Consider the following 15,910-nt stretch of genomic DNA (forward strand, 5'->3'; position numbering starts at 1 on the left):
TTTCTTTTTTGCTGCCTGTGAATGGGGGGTGGGGAAGCATATCTTGACCACTCTACTCTCTCTTCCAAAATCACCTGTTCTCAGCCTCTTCTCCTTACTAACACTTCACTCAAAGAAAAGCACACGCACTTACGTGATCTGAGTAGCTCCTTACCGGAGGTAAGAAACCTACCTACCAGGCTCTCCTGCCAAGAGCCATTGCAAAAGACTGATAGATATGAACCATGGCCACAGCCTCCTTGAACTTCCCTTGATGCTTTCTGAGCCACAGAATAGGGTCTGCTATCTTGCTGACTCATTGAGTGGAGAAGCAAACGTGTGCAGACACTGGGAGAAACCAACAGAAGTCATCTCCACAGACAGACAAACACTTTGTTCCACAAGTCCCATTGCACCTACTTACATAAACAGAAAACCCACTCTTTAGCACGTCTCTAGAGGAACATGCTTGCTGTTTTATTGACAAGGGTGTTAAAGGTCTAAAATGGAATGTCCTTTCTGGTTAAGTTGAAAAATAAGTCTTTAGGGGTAAAGCTGGGCCTCTAAAAAGTTGAGTAGAATAAAATTCATTGTGTCAGTGAAAAAGTGGCAAGGCGTTAGTTTGTCAACTTAGCATAAACTAGAGTCAGCTGAGGACATACCTCTATCAGACCCGCCTGTAGGCATGTCTGTGTGGCATGTCCTTGGTTGTTGGTTGATGCAGGGGGCCCAGCTCACTGTGGGCAGTATCACCCCAGAGCAGGCGGTGCTGGGAGGCACAAGGACTGCAGCTGAGCATGAGCCTGGAAGTGAGCCAGTTAGCAGGGTTTCTCAATGGTCTCTGCTTCCGTTCCTGTCTCCGAGTTCCTGTGTTAACTCCAACTGTAAGATGTAAGATGATATAAACCCTTTTCTCCCCCAAATTGCTTCCAGTCAATGTTTTATCACAGCAACAGAACCCAAGGCAGATAGGTAGAGATAATAAGTTGGGGGATGTAGGTAATTGCCCCAATATTTTAAAATATGGATGATTTGTGGCCTGCCAGTTAGCTCAATGCTTATCATGCAAGCTTGCCAAGCTCAGTTCAATTCTCAGAACCCACATAATATAGAACAAGAAACTGACTTCACAAAGTTGTCTTCTGACCGTCATACACATGCTATGACATGCATGTGCCCCATACACACACATACACACAAAACAGTTATAAAAATGCAAAATAAGTATAGATAACAAATAAGTAAACACTTATTAGAGGGCAAACTTAAAGAGAGCTTTATTAAAGGTTAAATACTGACCATGAGATGGACTTTGAATTTCCAAGCTGGAGTGTCCAAATAAATCATTTTTAATGGACCATTTTTCAGTTGATCCATTTCTTTTCATCCCACAGTCCCCATGCTTGCCATTTCTCTGCCCACAGATTCTTTGCTTGAGTTTATATCTATAAGGGGAAGGATCTCATATCATGAAACACTTAAAAATTCTACTTGGAAAGTTCTCTGTATGGGTATATCATTCCTGAGAGTGTTGCTGTGTTACAGATCCCAGTGTTTCAACGAGGTGGAAGTGTGGTACCAATAAAGACTACTGTGGGAAAGTCCACCGGCTGGATGGCTGACTCCCCTTATGGGCTCCGGGTTGCCCTAAGTACTCAGGTATTTGGAAAGCCAGTCACTTTCCTCCTATTCTATCTCTTTATAATGGTAGCCTTTTGAGGGTAAGAAAAACTAATAAATCTCATATGAAACAATGTTCCTGATATTTATCTGGAAATCAGGGGCTGTCATTTGTGAATACTGTGAAGTCTGCCCTTCCTAGCATTGCTCTTAGGAACTCTGAGATCCAGGAATGATGCAAACATACATCTGAGGGATGCAATGCCCACCTCTCAGGTTGGTATGGATTGCTACTGGAAAACAACTATTATGCAGTCTGCCCCATAGACCAATCCTGAAACTCAGTCTCCTCCCGAAGAGGGGCATTAAAAATGTATCTTAACTATTTGGGCCTACCTGAACCTATTCAGTGACTTCTATTCTCATCAGGCAGCTCAAATACCTAAAGTCCCCTTGAGTATGGCTTGGGAGTGTTGGGAGCATCTTCTAAGCCAAGTGAAGTTTGTGGTTGCATACCTCTCTCTTACCTCAATGCCTTACAGAGCCAAAAATGTATTCTTGTTATAGTTATACTTAGTTGTATTAATATTGTGAAATAAGTAAATTAGAGCTTTCTTTTCCATGTATTTTTATTGAAGCTTGTCTTCTTCAGGCAAACTATGCTCTAGGATCCATGTGGGATCCCAGAATGACTGCAGAAAGCAAGAGACCCAGCCTGCAGCCACCAGCATTAGTAACTAACCTGCCGTGTGGAGGGCTGGAGTGTTGGGCTGCAAAAGAGTATGAAAGGCATCTAGAGACAGTTGACTCCATCTATTATATTGTGATATTTTTCAACTTCAATTCTGTTCTGTGAATGTTCTTGACACGTTCTGGGATAGTATTATCACAGAAGTCATTGCTGACTATACTTCATATTTCTATGTCCTTCAACAAAGCCTAACTCTGAGTGGCCCTCTTATGTAGCCACCCTGTTCATATTATTTTATGGTCTCCTCCAGGTGGCTGGACATTGACTATGTCAGGGACCTATGTGTAACTTTGTGCAGTTCAAATGCTCAGCTCTTCAGATTTTTCACAGATTTTCAGCTGCTACTCTTTCCCTTTGGGAGATGACAATTTTTTCTATAAAACTATTGCCACCAGCAGATCCTCTGTAATTCACTCCACAGGGTTCCGCTGTGGGAGAGCTGTATCTCGATGACGGCCATTCATTCCAGTACCTCGACCAGGACCAGTTCTTACACCGCAAGTTCTTATTCTGCTCCAGTGTTCTGACCAACAGGTGAGGGCAGCTATGAGCTGTGACTTCTCTTAGACTATGCTCACCTCTTGGCATCTTCAAGTAAATGGATAGCTCAAGCTTTCAATTTAGGGGCTTGAGAAATGGCCTTGGGTTAAAGAGCCCTGGTTGCTCTTGAAGAGGACCCTGGTTCAGTTCCCAGCACCCATATGGTCTGTAACTCAGCTGCAGGAGATCTGACCCCCCTCTTCTGGCCTCCAAGGGCATGTGGTACACTTACATACACATAGCCAATTTTATATTCCTAAAATAAAAGTAATAGAAATTATTTAAGATATTATTTAAATAAGTGAATGGTGAAGGCCATTTGTATTTTTCAATCACTGACCATTAGAGCTCCTCTTGCCTTTATCTTTTTTGCCCCCAAAATAAAACTATTCAGTTTAAGTACTCCTTAATACCTCCATTCCTCCATGTACCAATGAATTAAATATCTGTTTTCCTTCAGCTTGATTGTAATATCCAAACCACACTGTATCTTTTGTGCCCTTCAAACAGTTTAGGGAGATTGAGGTGGCCCTGATTACCTAGTGCTTGTCACAGGGAATCATTTGTTTTCAATCTTTTTGCCCTACTGAATATGGCCCCTACATGGACCATGCTCTGTAGAAACAAGAACTCTCGGGGTAGAGATACTGACCTGGAGACCAATTAAAGGCCCATCCCTCTCTTTCCCTGATAACCTCTGTATCCTCCCAGGTGTGCAGATGGGAAGGGGCGTTTCCCCAGCAAGTGCATCGTGCAGCAGATCTTGGTCTTCGGCCTTAAGAAGAAGCCGTCTTCTGTGACTACCCACTCGTCTGGTGAGCAAACAGCTCCTTCTTACTGCAGCGTCTGTGCTGTAAGCACAGAAGTATCTGCACTTAAGAGATGGTTTGTTCCCAAACTGTCACACTGTATGAAGCTCAGGCCATCTCTGCCCTTCTGGGTTTTCTAGTCTCTAGAGCAGCACTTCTCCACCTGTGGGCACAAATGTTCTTTCACAGGGATTGCATATCAGATGTTTACATTAGGATTCATAACAATAGCAAAGTTAGTTATGAAGTAGCAACAAAATAATCTTAGAGTTGGGGGTCCCTACAACATGAGGAATTAGCGAGGCTGGGAGCCACTGCTCTAGATTAGCAGGCTCGTCTGCTTCTCATCCTGAGTGGCTCTTTCTCCCACAGCTAATGTATACTCAGAGAAACTAGTGGAAGCCTATAATAGTATTTTAGTGTTTCCTTTTTAAAAGATTTACTTATTTTATTTATATGAGTACACTGCAGCTTTCTTTAGTCACACCAGAGGGTATTGAATCCCATTGGTTGTGAGCCACCATGTGGTTGCTGGGAATTGAACTCAGGACCTCTGAAAGAGCGATCAGTGCTCTTAACCACTGAGCCATCTCTCCAGCCCTCTGGGTGTTTCTTAATGTGTAATAGGTCTTAGTCAAGATTTCTATTCCTGAACAAACATCATGATCAAGAAGCAAGTTGGAGATGAAAGGGTTTATTCAGCTTACATTTCCACACTGTTGTTCAGCACTAAAGGAAGTCAGGACTGGAACTCAAGCAGGTCAGGAAGCAGGAGCCGATGCAGAGGCCATGAAGGGATGTTTCTTACTGGCTAGCTCACCCTGGCTTGCTCAGCTTGCTCTCTTATAAGAACTCAAGACTACCAGCTCAGGGATGGTACCACCCACAAGGGACCCTTCCCCCTTGATTACTAATTGAGAACATGCTTTATAGCCGGATCTCATGGAAGCATTTCCTCACCTGAAGCTCCTTTTTCTGTGATAACTCCAGCTTGTCATGTTGACACAAACCCAGCCAGTACACAGCCATAAAATTCTACTTTGAGGAATTTCACCTACTGCATTTCTTAGATAGATCACTTTGCTCCTGATAGTGTCTCTCCAACCAGGAATATATTCACAACAATGAGACTTTTTATGTTTTAAAGCATTCGCAGAGTTCATGAATAAATATGCTTCCAGGTTTTCTGAAGTGAAGTGTAACACTATTTGAGAACATCAAATGACGTATCAGCTTTGAAGATTTTTTTTTCTCCTGGTTTCTCACAAACCATCTTTTTATTGTCTTGCTGTTTAGATGGTAAAGCTCAGCCTGCAGCTTTTACATACTGTGCCAAAACATCAGCCCTGCGTCTGGAGAAGCTGTCTCTGCCCGTTGGTGAGGACTGGGAGGTCCGTGTGGGGTGATGAGTAGGCACCCTAGTGGAGGACAGGGATCCACCTGACCGCACTACCTTCTTGGCCTTCTGCGGATCTGTGCTGCCATCTGATTTGCTTCCTTGGGGAAAATGACATTTCACTTATCTCTAGTGTACTGATAACCTATCAATTTCAGGTTTTAAGATTTTAGCCTGGTGCAGTGGCCCACTCCTGTCATCCCAGCGTACAGGAAGCTTGTAAGACCTTGTCTCAAAAAAAAAATCAAAAATAAGATTTCAGATTATATATTTAAAGATGTATTATTGACACTCTGCATGAACACTGCCCTTCCCACAGACCCTGAAAGAGCTCAGGGAGTGGCCTGACTTGGAGCAGGGCTACCTAGAGGCCCATTTGTGGGGACTGCCTCAGGCTATGTAGCAAGCTCACTCCGACTATAGCAGCAACAGAGTTGCCCAACCCAATTCCCAAGTGGATGGCAGTGCCTGGCACTCTCAGGGTTTCCTTCTGTCAGCATCAGTGTGGGTAAGGCTGCCTCTGCTGCAGACACTCCATGGGCAAGGGCTGTGGAAAGTTGTTCTCCCCTGAGAGTGACTCCAGAACACAAGGATAAGATCCTCTTTCACACTTCTTAGATTCAAAAGTACCAAATCAATTTTCAAAGTCAGATTTACTCCTTTTAATTACATTTTATTAAAAACTATCTACTAACTGAAGAATATTTATAAAGTGAATATAATAAGCTATAATTAGTAAAAATGGAATAAATGCCCACATCCCACAGGTGAACTTCAAAAATAGATCACAGGGCTGGGACTAGAATAGCACAGGGATTGGCACTTGTCTTAGGCACGGCCAATAACCAAAAGAAGTAGTATTCCAATACACTGGCTTTAAAAATCAAATGAATGCACCCCCACAGGCTTAACAAAGGGTTTAAATAAAGACACCTCAGTATTACTGACTCTAGGTTCCAATATGGCTTGGCACGGGCTAGAATAGTATACCACACTGTGATGTTCCTGACTGGGGAGAGACTCCCCGCCGTCTGCCACTGCTGCTGGTGTGGGGTGGTCTCTGTTCCTTAGCGTCAGAGCCTCTCAGTGCTCACTACCTACTTGCAACTGCCACCGTTCTACCTTCTCGTTCCTTAGCCTCAGTACTGTCCCTTGCCTCCACCCATACAGATCTTACCATCCTTCCAGACCCAACCCAAGCCCTACTTTTCCATGAAAAGTTCTACCTGACACCCCAACCTCCCAGGACCCACTGGCAGTGAGTTTGCCTTTCTCTGAAAGGCTGTCCCACAAATAGCTGTACCCTACTTTGCATCCTTGGGATGTGCCTTAGTATTTCAAGCAGGACTGTGTTTCCCTACTAGAGCGTATGCTCCTTAAGATCATGTGACATTTCTCTCACACCTGTCGTACCACTGTGGTAGTGTGAATGAAAATGCCTGCCCCTCCCACAGGCTCATCTGTTTGAACAGTTGGTCCCCAGTTGGTAGCACCGTGAGGGGAGGTTATGAAAATTTTAGGAAGCCTGGCGTGGTGGCACACGCCTTTAATCCCAGCACTCGGGAGGCAGAGGCAGGCAGATTTCTGAGTTCGAGGCCAGCCTGGTCTACAAAGTGAGTTCCAGGACAGCCAAGGCTATACAGAGAAACCCTGTCTCGAAAAACCAAAATAAATTAATTAAATTAAATTAATAAAATAAAAATGAAACTTTTAGGAGGTACATCTTTGCTAGAGGAACTATGCCATCGGTGACAGGCTTTGAGTTATAGCCTCACTCGGTTTTCTATTTGCTTGCTCTGCTTCCTGTGTGCTGTTGAGATGTGATCTCTCTCAGCTTCCCGCTTCAGTACGTGCCTCGATGCCTTCCTTGCTGTCATGGATTCTCCCTGTGCAACATGAGCCATAATAAACTCTTCCACAAGTTGCTTTTGGTCACGGTCTTTTATTATAGCATTCTTTTATTATAGCGTTTCCTCTTTGTTTGCTTCCTGGTCATGGGGTAGATGCTTTTGCTTTGCCACAAGATTCTCCCATGATGCTCTGCCTCTTTGCAGGCCCAGAACAATGCAGTTAATTTATAAGGGCTAAAGACTCTAAAACTGTGAGCCAAAATGCCCTTTTGTGTATGTAAGTTGGTTATCTCATTCATCTTGCTATAGTGATAGGCAGCTGATTGACACTGTAAGAATGGTCATTCAGCCCAACCTAACCCCAAAGGGATATTAAATTCAGTCTTCTTTCTAACCACTTGCTGAGTGCTTAAGACACCTTAACAGCATTTTAAATGCATCACATGAGTTAACTTGTTTAATCCTTACACCAACCCAACAACAGAATGACTATCATATCCACTTTACATGAGAGAAGACTGGAAGAAAGTTAACGAGGCTAAAACTACACAGTCACAGCCAGCAGACACCAACCTAGACTCTGATCCTGGACAGTCAACCTTCAGAGACTGCTCAACTCTGTTCTTCAGGAGTAGAGATACCTTGAGTGTTTTCTTGGAGGGACAGGAAGATAAACTGGTGATTCCCGTAGCTGAGACATAGGGTTCCTTCAAGTTACACTGCCAAGAATCATGAGCCCATGCTCCCTTCCATTTTGTGTGTGTGTGAGAGGGGGGGGGAGAAGGACAGACAGACAGACATGTATATGTATGTGTACATGTTTGTGTGTGTGAGTGTGGGCATCCACATGAACACGTGTACCATGCCACACACTGGAGGACAGCCTGGGGTGTTGGTCCTTGCCTTCCACCTTATTTGAGAATTTGTTGTTTTCTGCTGCATAGGCTGACAACCTGCCCGTGCCTCTACAGCTTTTCCTGCCCGTGCCACCCGTCTCACTTGCCCTGGGGTGGCAAACATGCTACTGCACCTAGTTTTAAGTGGGGGCTCAGATCCCCACACTTACACAGCAAGTGCTTTACCACTGAGCCATCTCTCCTGCCCTATGTCCCCATTTCAGCTGTCACCTCCCACCCTTTCCTGTCTTCTAAACTTGGATCTATAGGCATGGTCACTTAGGAACAGGCACAGCTGCAAGCTGGGTCAAGCCTCTACTCTGCCAGACATCAGATATAGCCATTTCATTATGACCCAGAGAGCAACCACCATGGTAAAACAAAAACAAAACAAACAAAGAAAAAAACAGGTAGAAGCCAGGCAATCAGCTCCCTCTCCCAGGCCACTTTGATTCCCATTTAAAAGCCCTGAAGCCGAGTCTTCACTAGACATGACATCTTAGGACTTGACACTAACCTGGCTCTATTTCCAGTTCTGTCTGGATGCTGATGTGGTATCTAATGATCTAATCAATAGTCTACTAGGATCCCATTATGTAGTAGACTTGAACTCAGTGTGTCCAGTGGGCATGAAGAGAGGAATTTCCTTGACTGGAAATTCTGAGTGGCATTTCCTACCCGACTGGACTGAAAGCCGACTCCAGAACATTCTAGAAAAGATACTGACTCTTAAAATACTCTTTTCCATGTATCCAGCGGCTGCTGCTTCAGTAGCCTGCATGGCTGCCTAATTCTTAACACACTTTGCTGATTTCTGGTGTTCAGCTGTCTCAGACACTCTTCTTGACAAGCCGAGTTCTTAATGTCAATGCAGAAATATCTCCAGCTCGTCCTTCGCGGCCACGCAGTCTAGCCACGCACCAGCCTCTGGCTTTCGTGCTCACAACCTCACTTCACATCTATTTTTAGTTTTCCTGGCTTAAGCTTCTTCAGGCCACTGAAACACAACCCTCACTCTCTTCTTCTCCCTCTGGCAAGCGCGCTGCTGGGAGGCCCCCAGGTAGAAAGTTCGTCTAAATCCTTTATTGTCCCTTCCTCAAGAAAACCTATTGCTCTAGGGTCATAGTTCACTATTTAAGCTGGTCAGAAGCCAGTCAGTTTTCTGATAGGATTTAAACTTTGAAGAGATGGTGGCCATTTTTTTCCTCAGATGACGGAATCACTTCAGCTTCCGCGTTGTAATCTCTTCCTTTCCTTGAAGGTAGCTGAATCTCATTTTCTTTAAAACGTCTTCCTTCCAAAGTCGCCTGCCATGCCAACTGTTATTAGTCCAACTGTGGCCCCAAGGACAGGGGCTGAGCCCAGGTCCCCAGGGCCAGTTCCTCACCCAGCTCAAGGCAAGACCACCGAGGCTGGAGGCGGACACCCAAGCGGCATCTATTCAGCCATCATTAGCCGCAATTTTCCGATCATCGGTGTGAAAGAGAAGACGTTTGAGCAGCTCCGCAAGAAGTGCCTAGAGAAGAAAGTTCTTTATCTGGACCCTGAGTTCCCACCGGATGAGACCTCTCTCTTTTACAGTCAGAAGTTCCCCATCCAGTTCGTCTGGAAGAGACCTCCGGTGAGTAGCTTACTGGTTTTGTAGCTGGCTGGAGTTTGCCTCAGAGAAGTCCTCCCACTCAGCACCTCCCCAAGCTCAGCTGGGCACATGGACACCGGGGAAGGATTCTGGCAGGGGCCTGGGCTCTGGCTGCAAGTGCAAAAAGAGAGGACAGGGTCAAGTCTAAGAAGGTCTAAGAGGAGAGGGTCAGGGCTGCTTCTCTCTCACTGTCTCTCTTACTGCTGTTCAGGAAAGTAACTAGATCCCAAACTTATCTTAAAAATGGTCATCCCCTCCCCAGAATCAGTGCCCCAGTGTCCAGAGCCATATTCTCTGCCTAATTATATCGAGACGTCTTCCATTTCTCAGGCTAAAATCATGAGATGCTGTTCTTTTTGTTTTGGACATCTGCCGGTGACCGTGGATTTCTGAAACACAGAAGCCAGGGAAAGAGGAGAGAGGAAAAGACTACTTTTTGTAACATAACATTGAGATTAGAAGAATTTTTGCCTTTATGCCTCACTGCATAAATTAGGATGCCAAAACCCAGCAACAGACTCAGCATATGAACCTGAATGAAACCCTGCTTGCTAGCCTCAGGGATCCACCAGAGGGAAATTATGTCTCCCTGGCTTCCTTCTCATCTTGCCTCCAATGTGACTCTTGCTTTTGAAACAAGAAACATCTTAGTCACAAAACAATCTGGGGCTAGGAACAGCGCTTAGTGGTGGAGTTCTCCTCAGCATGTCAGGGGCTCCGTGTGTGTGCAATCTCTGGCACTGCGAACAGATCAGTAAATAAATATAAAAGGGGGAGAGAGAAAAAGTAATCCCAGCAAAGAAAGAGAAATAGTGGTTGCAGGTCCACTAGCTTCACCTACTGGGCAAGTTACTTGGAGGAGTGTTGTGAACAAGAGACCACAACTTACACCGTTGTGAAGTCTAGAGTCTTGAGGAGAAGGTGGACATTGAGGTCCAGTGGTCACCAGGACTCTGTCATCTCAGAGTGGATGGGGTCAAAGAGAGCAGGCCAGTTCAGGGGCGAGAAATCTTTCATGAAGAAGTGATGTTGGCCACCTCACAGGATTCACTGGCCATGTTTTTCTCTATTTACTAACTAGAGCTGTCTCCTCTCTCCTTCTGCTGTCCTTTGGTAAGTCCCATCCATGGCTGCCATGGGTGTCCTCAGCTTAGAAGAGCATGCTGCAGTAGGCTGGATGTAGCTCAGCACACACCTAACATGTGTGAGGTCCCAAGCCGAGAGGGTGAGCAACCCACGCAATGCACTTAGACACACCATGCCCCCCGCTCAGCCCCCACTACCTGCAGGGTAAGTCCAAGGTGCCGTGCTAAGCACAGCCCTTCTCAAGCAGACCTGTGCCTGACCTCTCACCTTCACTCTCTTCTCTAAACTTTATGCTGTATTGGAACATCTGGCTGCAGCAGAACATCTGCCTGCAGTGCCCTTCCAGGGATGGGCTGATTAGCTCTGCCTTGCATTCTCTACATGTCTACTTCAGTGTCACTTCCTTCAACCTCTCTCACCTCTCCTGGTGCTGAGAACAGGGTCTGTTCATGGTCATTCATAGACCCTGTACATATTCTGAACACAATAGTACACAGATGCTGGTAGCAAATGAATGCCCACATCTAAGGGTCTGGCCCAGGACAGCCCTGCCTTCCAAACTAGGGAACCCCTAGGAGCTTTGTCTAGTAGCACTCAAAGGGCAAAGGGACCAAATCCCTTTACTAAAATCACTGGTGGCTTTGAACCCAAAAGCTAGATTTGCAAATCTGCAATGTTCTGTGGCAATGACTGGTCTATGAGCTCATATGGACCAGTATGCTCTGAGAGACCTGGCTGTTTGATATTCTGCCCCTATCATCATCACCGACAACAAAGATCCTGAATTTTCAAACCATCTTGATTAAAGTGCCATTTGTCCTTCCATGGTTGAGATCAGTGGGTTGGAGAGATGACTCAGTGGTTAAGAGCATATCCTGCTCTTGATGAGAACTTGTGTTTGGTTCCCAGCACCTACATGTGGTGGCTCACAGCTGTGAAACTCCAACTCCCAAGGATCCAATGCCTCTTGTGACCTCTGCAGGCACCAGCACACATGCGGCACACATTCATACACTCAGGCACACATACATATGTCCATATAAAATTAAAGATTGGAGGGAGGGGAAAAATCAGGACATATTTGTATTAATTAACATACATTCTAAAATAGGTTTAGAGGTGGGCAGAGTCGGAACGGGTCATGGACATGTTATCCAAACCCTTCGCTTTACGTGATTATGGTCCAAAAAGTGCAAAGAACTTATGTATATTGAATGACTCCAGCCAGGCAGTGGTGGTGCACACCTTTAATCCCAGCACTTGGGAGGCAGCGGCAGGCAGATCTCTGAGTTTGAGGCCAGCCTGGTCTACAGAGTGAGTTCCAGAACAGCCAGGGCTACACAGAAAAACCCTGTCGAAAGAAAGAAAGAAAGAAAGAAAGAAAGAAAGAAAGAAAGAAAGAAAGAAAGAAAGAAAGAAAGAAAGAAAGAAAGAGAGAGAGAGAGAGAGAGAAAGGAGAAGAAAAGAAAAACCGAAATGACTCCAGAACTTTCTAAAATATAAAATCCTTCTTGGAAAAATCTGTTCTCCCAAACACTTCCTTGGATATGGTAACCTCTGTCAGGCCTAAGAGCATGAAGAAGCATGGCCTATGAGGAAAAGGAGGAGAGGAGGGCTTCTTCTTGCTGGCATATCTACTCCCTGCTGCCTGCTGTTGGTGTTTTTAGCCCACATCCAGCTGTGCTTTGCCCAGCTGTCTAACCTTCACTCCTTCACCTTGCTAGTTCCCTAGCTGCCAACACCTGCACCTGAAGGAAGCCCCCAGTCAGACAGAAGCCCCTCAGTCCCTCCATTCAGTAGACCTCCTGCTTATTACCATAACTGGAAATCTCTTGAATTAGGCTCCAAGGGTGTCATTTAAATGGGTTTCCTAAGCTGCCACTAATCAACAACCATGTGTTACCAACTTGAGGTGTTCATCCTAGCACTTGCTTGATCTCCAAGTCCATAGCAGGTAACGGCCATCCCCTCACCCCACCAAGCACGTTGGGAGGAAGCCTGGTGGTGTAAGAGCCACTGTGGCTTCAGCACTGTGGGGGAAATATGAGGGAAGTACTGCAGTGGGTGGGAAAAGGGGCTAATGAGATGCTTGCCCACCAGCACGAATTCAGCCACCTTGGCTAGATTCCACTGCTCTCTGTGTGACCTGAGGGCTTCCTGCCATCCTTATGCCCCTTTCAGGATTTTCACTATCTGGGCTGAAGTAACTTATCCCCAGCCCCAAGGCAGTTATTACAGGAACACAAACAACAGCTAAATACACTCTGAGTATTAGGAGTCTTGTTCCTGATATAGAATTTTGTCTGATTGTTTGCATGTCTTTAGCAGATGTGCTCCCTCTCTGAATCCTTACTGTAGCAGAAACTTTCTGTCAAAAGGAAACCCAAATGGAAGAGAGAGAGAGAGAGAGAGAGAGAGAGAGAGAGAGAGAGAGAGAATGTGTGTGTGTGTGTGTGATCACATGACTACAGCTGCCTGCAGAGACCAGACGAAGGCAGCTGAAGATGTGCTTACTGGCTGTTGTAAGCTGCCTGATAACTGAATGCACATCCTTTGCAAAAGTAGTGTGTGCTCTTTTAACCTATGAGCCATCTCTCCAGCCTGCATTATAGTTACATAAAGAATACTTGGGCCAGGCTTATGGGTACCTGTCTACTACTGAGGGGACTTCCTAGCTACTGAGGAAGTTGAGGCAGGAGGACTGCTGACACTGTCAAGTTTGAGGTCAGCCTGGGCAAAATGAGGATCTTGTCACCTAAATATTAAAAAAAAAAAACAAGTTAACAACAACAACAACATACAGAGTGCTTTTCTTAAAGGAGGCAGACTTTTTCCCCTTTCTAAAGGGAAAAAGGAAAGAAAAGGATTGGCTGGTTGATATATAGCAAGTGTGAGAGGTAGACTGCACTGGAACTGGACTAGGAAAAGCCTGAGGCACATGCACACGCACACACACACACACACACACACACACACACACACGTGCATGCTGCTCCTGCCGTTCTCTATGGCCTACAGTCACTGAAGCTGTGAAATACTTGAGACAAGTAACCTTTTGGGAAAGGGCAGTCTTGTGCTGCATCTTGTCTTGAAGTGGCAGTGCTGAGCCAGCATGCCAGTGTAGAAAGCTCTGGAGTGGAGAAAAACAAAATGAGAGGAAATGCCCAGGCCTCACTGAGCTCTGGGGTTGGGGAGACAGAGGAGGAGACCCTGCAGCTCAGAGGCTGTGGGTTGAAGACCTGTGTGAGTCTCCAAGGATGGATGCCCCAGGACCTCTCTCACTTGGGAAGCATCCTGGCTACTCCACAGTGCCCCTCAGTACAGCATGAAAACTGCTATTAGACACTCCACGTAAGTCCAGGAGCAAAATGTTGAAGAACAACTGTCAAAGGTCTGAGGTAGTTGGCTTTCCTCCCGACATGAAGAATCAGAAGGACAAAGGAGTTCTCCTTCCGCACACACATGCCCTGATTTCCACATCGGAAAGCTTTTTGTGTCTAGCTGGAAGTCATCTGCCTACAACCCAGACAACAGTAAAGGTATCCAGTGGGGTCCTCTGTTCCTCAGTTGTCACCCTGCCTCTGGTTGCTTTATCAGATAGTCACAAAACGCTTGGGGCTTTTCCAGTGCAGGACATTAGAGTCATCAACTGCACAGCCAAGCCTCATTATCTAGATTCTATACTTGTTATAATCCTACTTAAATTCATTGGTAACTTCCAAATCAATGCTTTGCTTCTATGGGCATTTGTGGACTTGCCCAGGACTCTGAAAATCTCAAGTCACCAGACATACTGGCTCCCAGCTGAGATCAAACAGTAGCCAACACATCAGCACCCTTAAGGAAGGGCTTTCTCTTGATTCCAGGAGGCCTCTGGGGCTCCACAGCCTCTAAAGTGAAGTCTATAATCGAGGTGTCTTCCCAGCCTGGGGTCACTTAAGCAGTATTACTCAATTCTGAAATGAAGCAACACGAGGCTAATACAAAACAACAATTGCCCCACGTCATTGTGAGCAGGTTTAGAGACAGCCGGGCTCCAGAAGAACCCAGTCTACATGCAGGACACCCAGGCCCAGACTACAACTTGGCTTAACCACATAGCTCATTTCCCAGTGAAATTACCTTCTCCATGAAAGTGGGTTGGCAAGAGGTCTCTGCTTCCGATCTGTTAGAGAATGTCTGCTGCCTCTGTCAGACCGTTGAAAGGGAAGTTGGGTACTGCACTAGCCGCAAAAAGGAAGAACTAGGCCACGGTACACAGTAGTTTGAGACAGGATTTGAACAAGCAGACCTGATGGGAAGTCTGGTCTGCCGCTAGCAGCAAGTCAGGGAAACAATCCAAGTTTCACTTTGCTTTTCCATAAAGGAGCTAAATGTCCTCTCTGCTTAGCGCTATACTGTGTGGTGTCCCTAAAGTCCTAGCTCGGTGGTTCTCCTCCTTCCTAATGCTTTGACCCAGCTCCTCATGTTGTGATGACCCCCAACCATACAATTATTTCCATTGCTACTCCATATCTGTAATTTTGCTACTGTTATGAATCATAATGTAAATATCTGATATCACCGATGGTTTAGGTGATCCCAAAGGGGTCTCACCCCACAGACTGAGAACCATTGTCTTAGATGCCCACAGTGAGGCAATAATAGCCATTAACAAGAAAGCCCAGGACAGAGGTTTTGAAACAAGGGGAACCAGAACTGTGCCCACCACTAAACCATGTGACTGACTACTCCTGGGTCTCAGCTCCCTCATCTGTAAAAAGCAGATGAAAACTCCAGCTCTCACAGAGCTGCTGGGAGGATAAAACAGGATACTGCATCCAACACACACACACACACACACACACACACACAGCACAGGCAGTAAGTGGTGCTGGTGGTAACTGAAATGTTAATACTAACTGAGATGCCTGTTCTGGCTGCAGAGAATCACAGTGGCCCCAAACCACCAACCCGGGACAGCAGAGGGCAGGGGAGCCTGCAACCGTTTTTGGTGAAAGTGAAGGTTCTAGAAATAACAGGATTGCCTCAGCTCCTCCTGAGGGTCATGATGGGGACAGAGCTCCAGGGACCACAGTGAATAAGTTGACATGACTTGGCAGGATAATGTAGGAAATGAGAAAGGCAGGGACAGAAATGACCAAGAAACCACGAAAAGATGCATTTCCCTTATAAAAAAAAAAAAAGCCACAAATGCTTTCTGTACATTTGTATCGTTCTTTTTTAAATTACTATTTTATCCCTCCTCCTCCTCCTCTTCTTCCTCTTCCTCCTCCTCCTCTTTCTCCTCCTCGTCGTTATCCTCCTCCTCCTCCTCCTCCTCCTCCTCTTCCTCCTCCTCCTC

At 45.7% G+C, this 15,910-nt stretch overlaps 2 protein-coding genes across 6 annotated transcripts in view; both read left to right on the top strand.

The window, feature by feature from the left end:
- The window catches only part of Ganc (glucosidase alpha, neutral C), a 63,463-nt gene extending 56,779 nt beyond the window's left edge, over nt 1–6,684 (top strand). For 2 of the 3 annotated variants that reach the window (XM_021193212.2, XM_029536628.1), the window contains 4 exons: nt 1,525–1,638; nt 2,772–2,884; nt 3,602–3,705; nt 4,996–6,684. In XM_021193212.2, coding sequence (XP_021048871.1) covers nt 1,525–1,638; nt 2,772–2,884; nt 3,602–3,705; nt 4,996–5,105 — 441 coding nt within the window. In that variant the 3' untranslated portion in view covers nt 5,106–6,684. The remainder of the gene's footprint in view (nt 1–1,524; nt 1,639–2,771; nt 2,885–3,601; nt 3,706–4,995) is intronic. The other variant, XM_021193211.1, reaches the window with a different exon arrangement.
- Nucleotides 6,685–8,854: 2,170 nt separating this feature from the next.
- The window catches only part of Capn3 (calpain 3), a 41,325-nt gene continuing 34,269 nt past the window's right edge, over nt 8,855–15,910 (top strand). Inside the window, exon 1 of one of the 3 annotated variants that reach the window (XM_021193213.2) lies at nt 8,855–9,462. In XM_021193213.2, coding sequence (XP_021048872.1) covers nt 9,154–9,462 — 309 coding nt within the window. In that variant the 5' untranslated portion in view covers nt 8,855–9,153. The remainder of the gene's footprint in view (nt 9,463–15,910) is intronic. The other 2 variants (XM_021193218.2, XM_021193214.2) reach the window with 2 other exon arrangements.

Source organism: Mus pahari, chromosome 3 (genome assembly GCF_900095145.1).
Source record: "Mus pahari chromosome 3, PAHARI_EIJ_v1.1, whole genome shotgun sequence".
Taxonomy (NCBI): domain Eukaryota; kingdom Metazoa; phylum Chordata; class Mammalia; order Rodentia; family Muridae; genus Mus; species Mus pahari.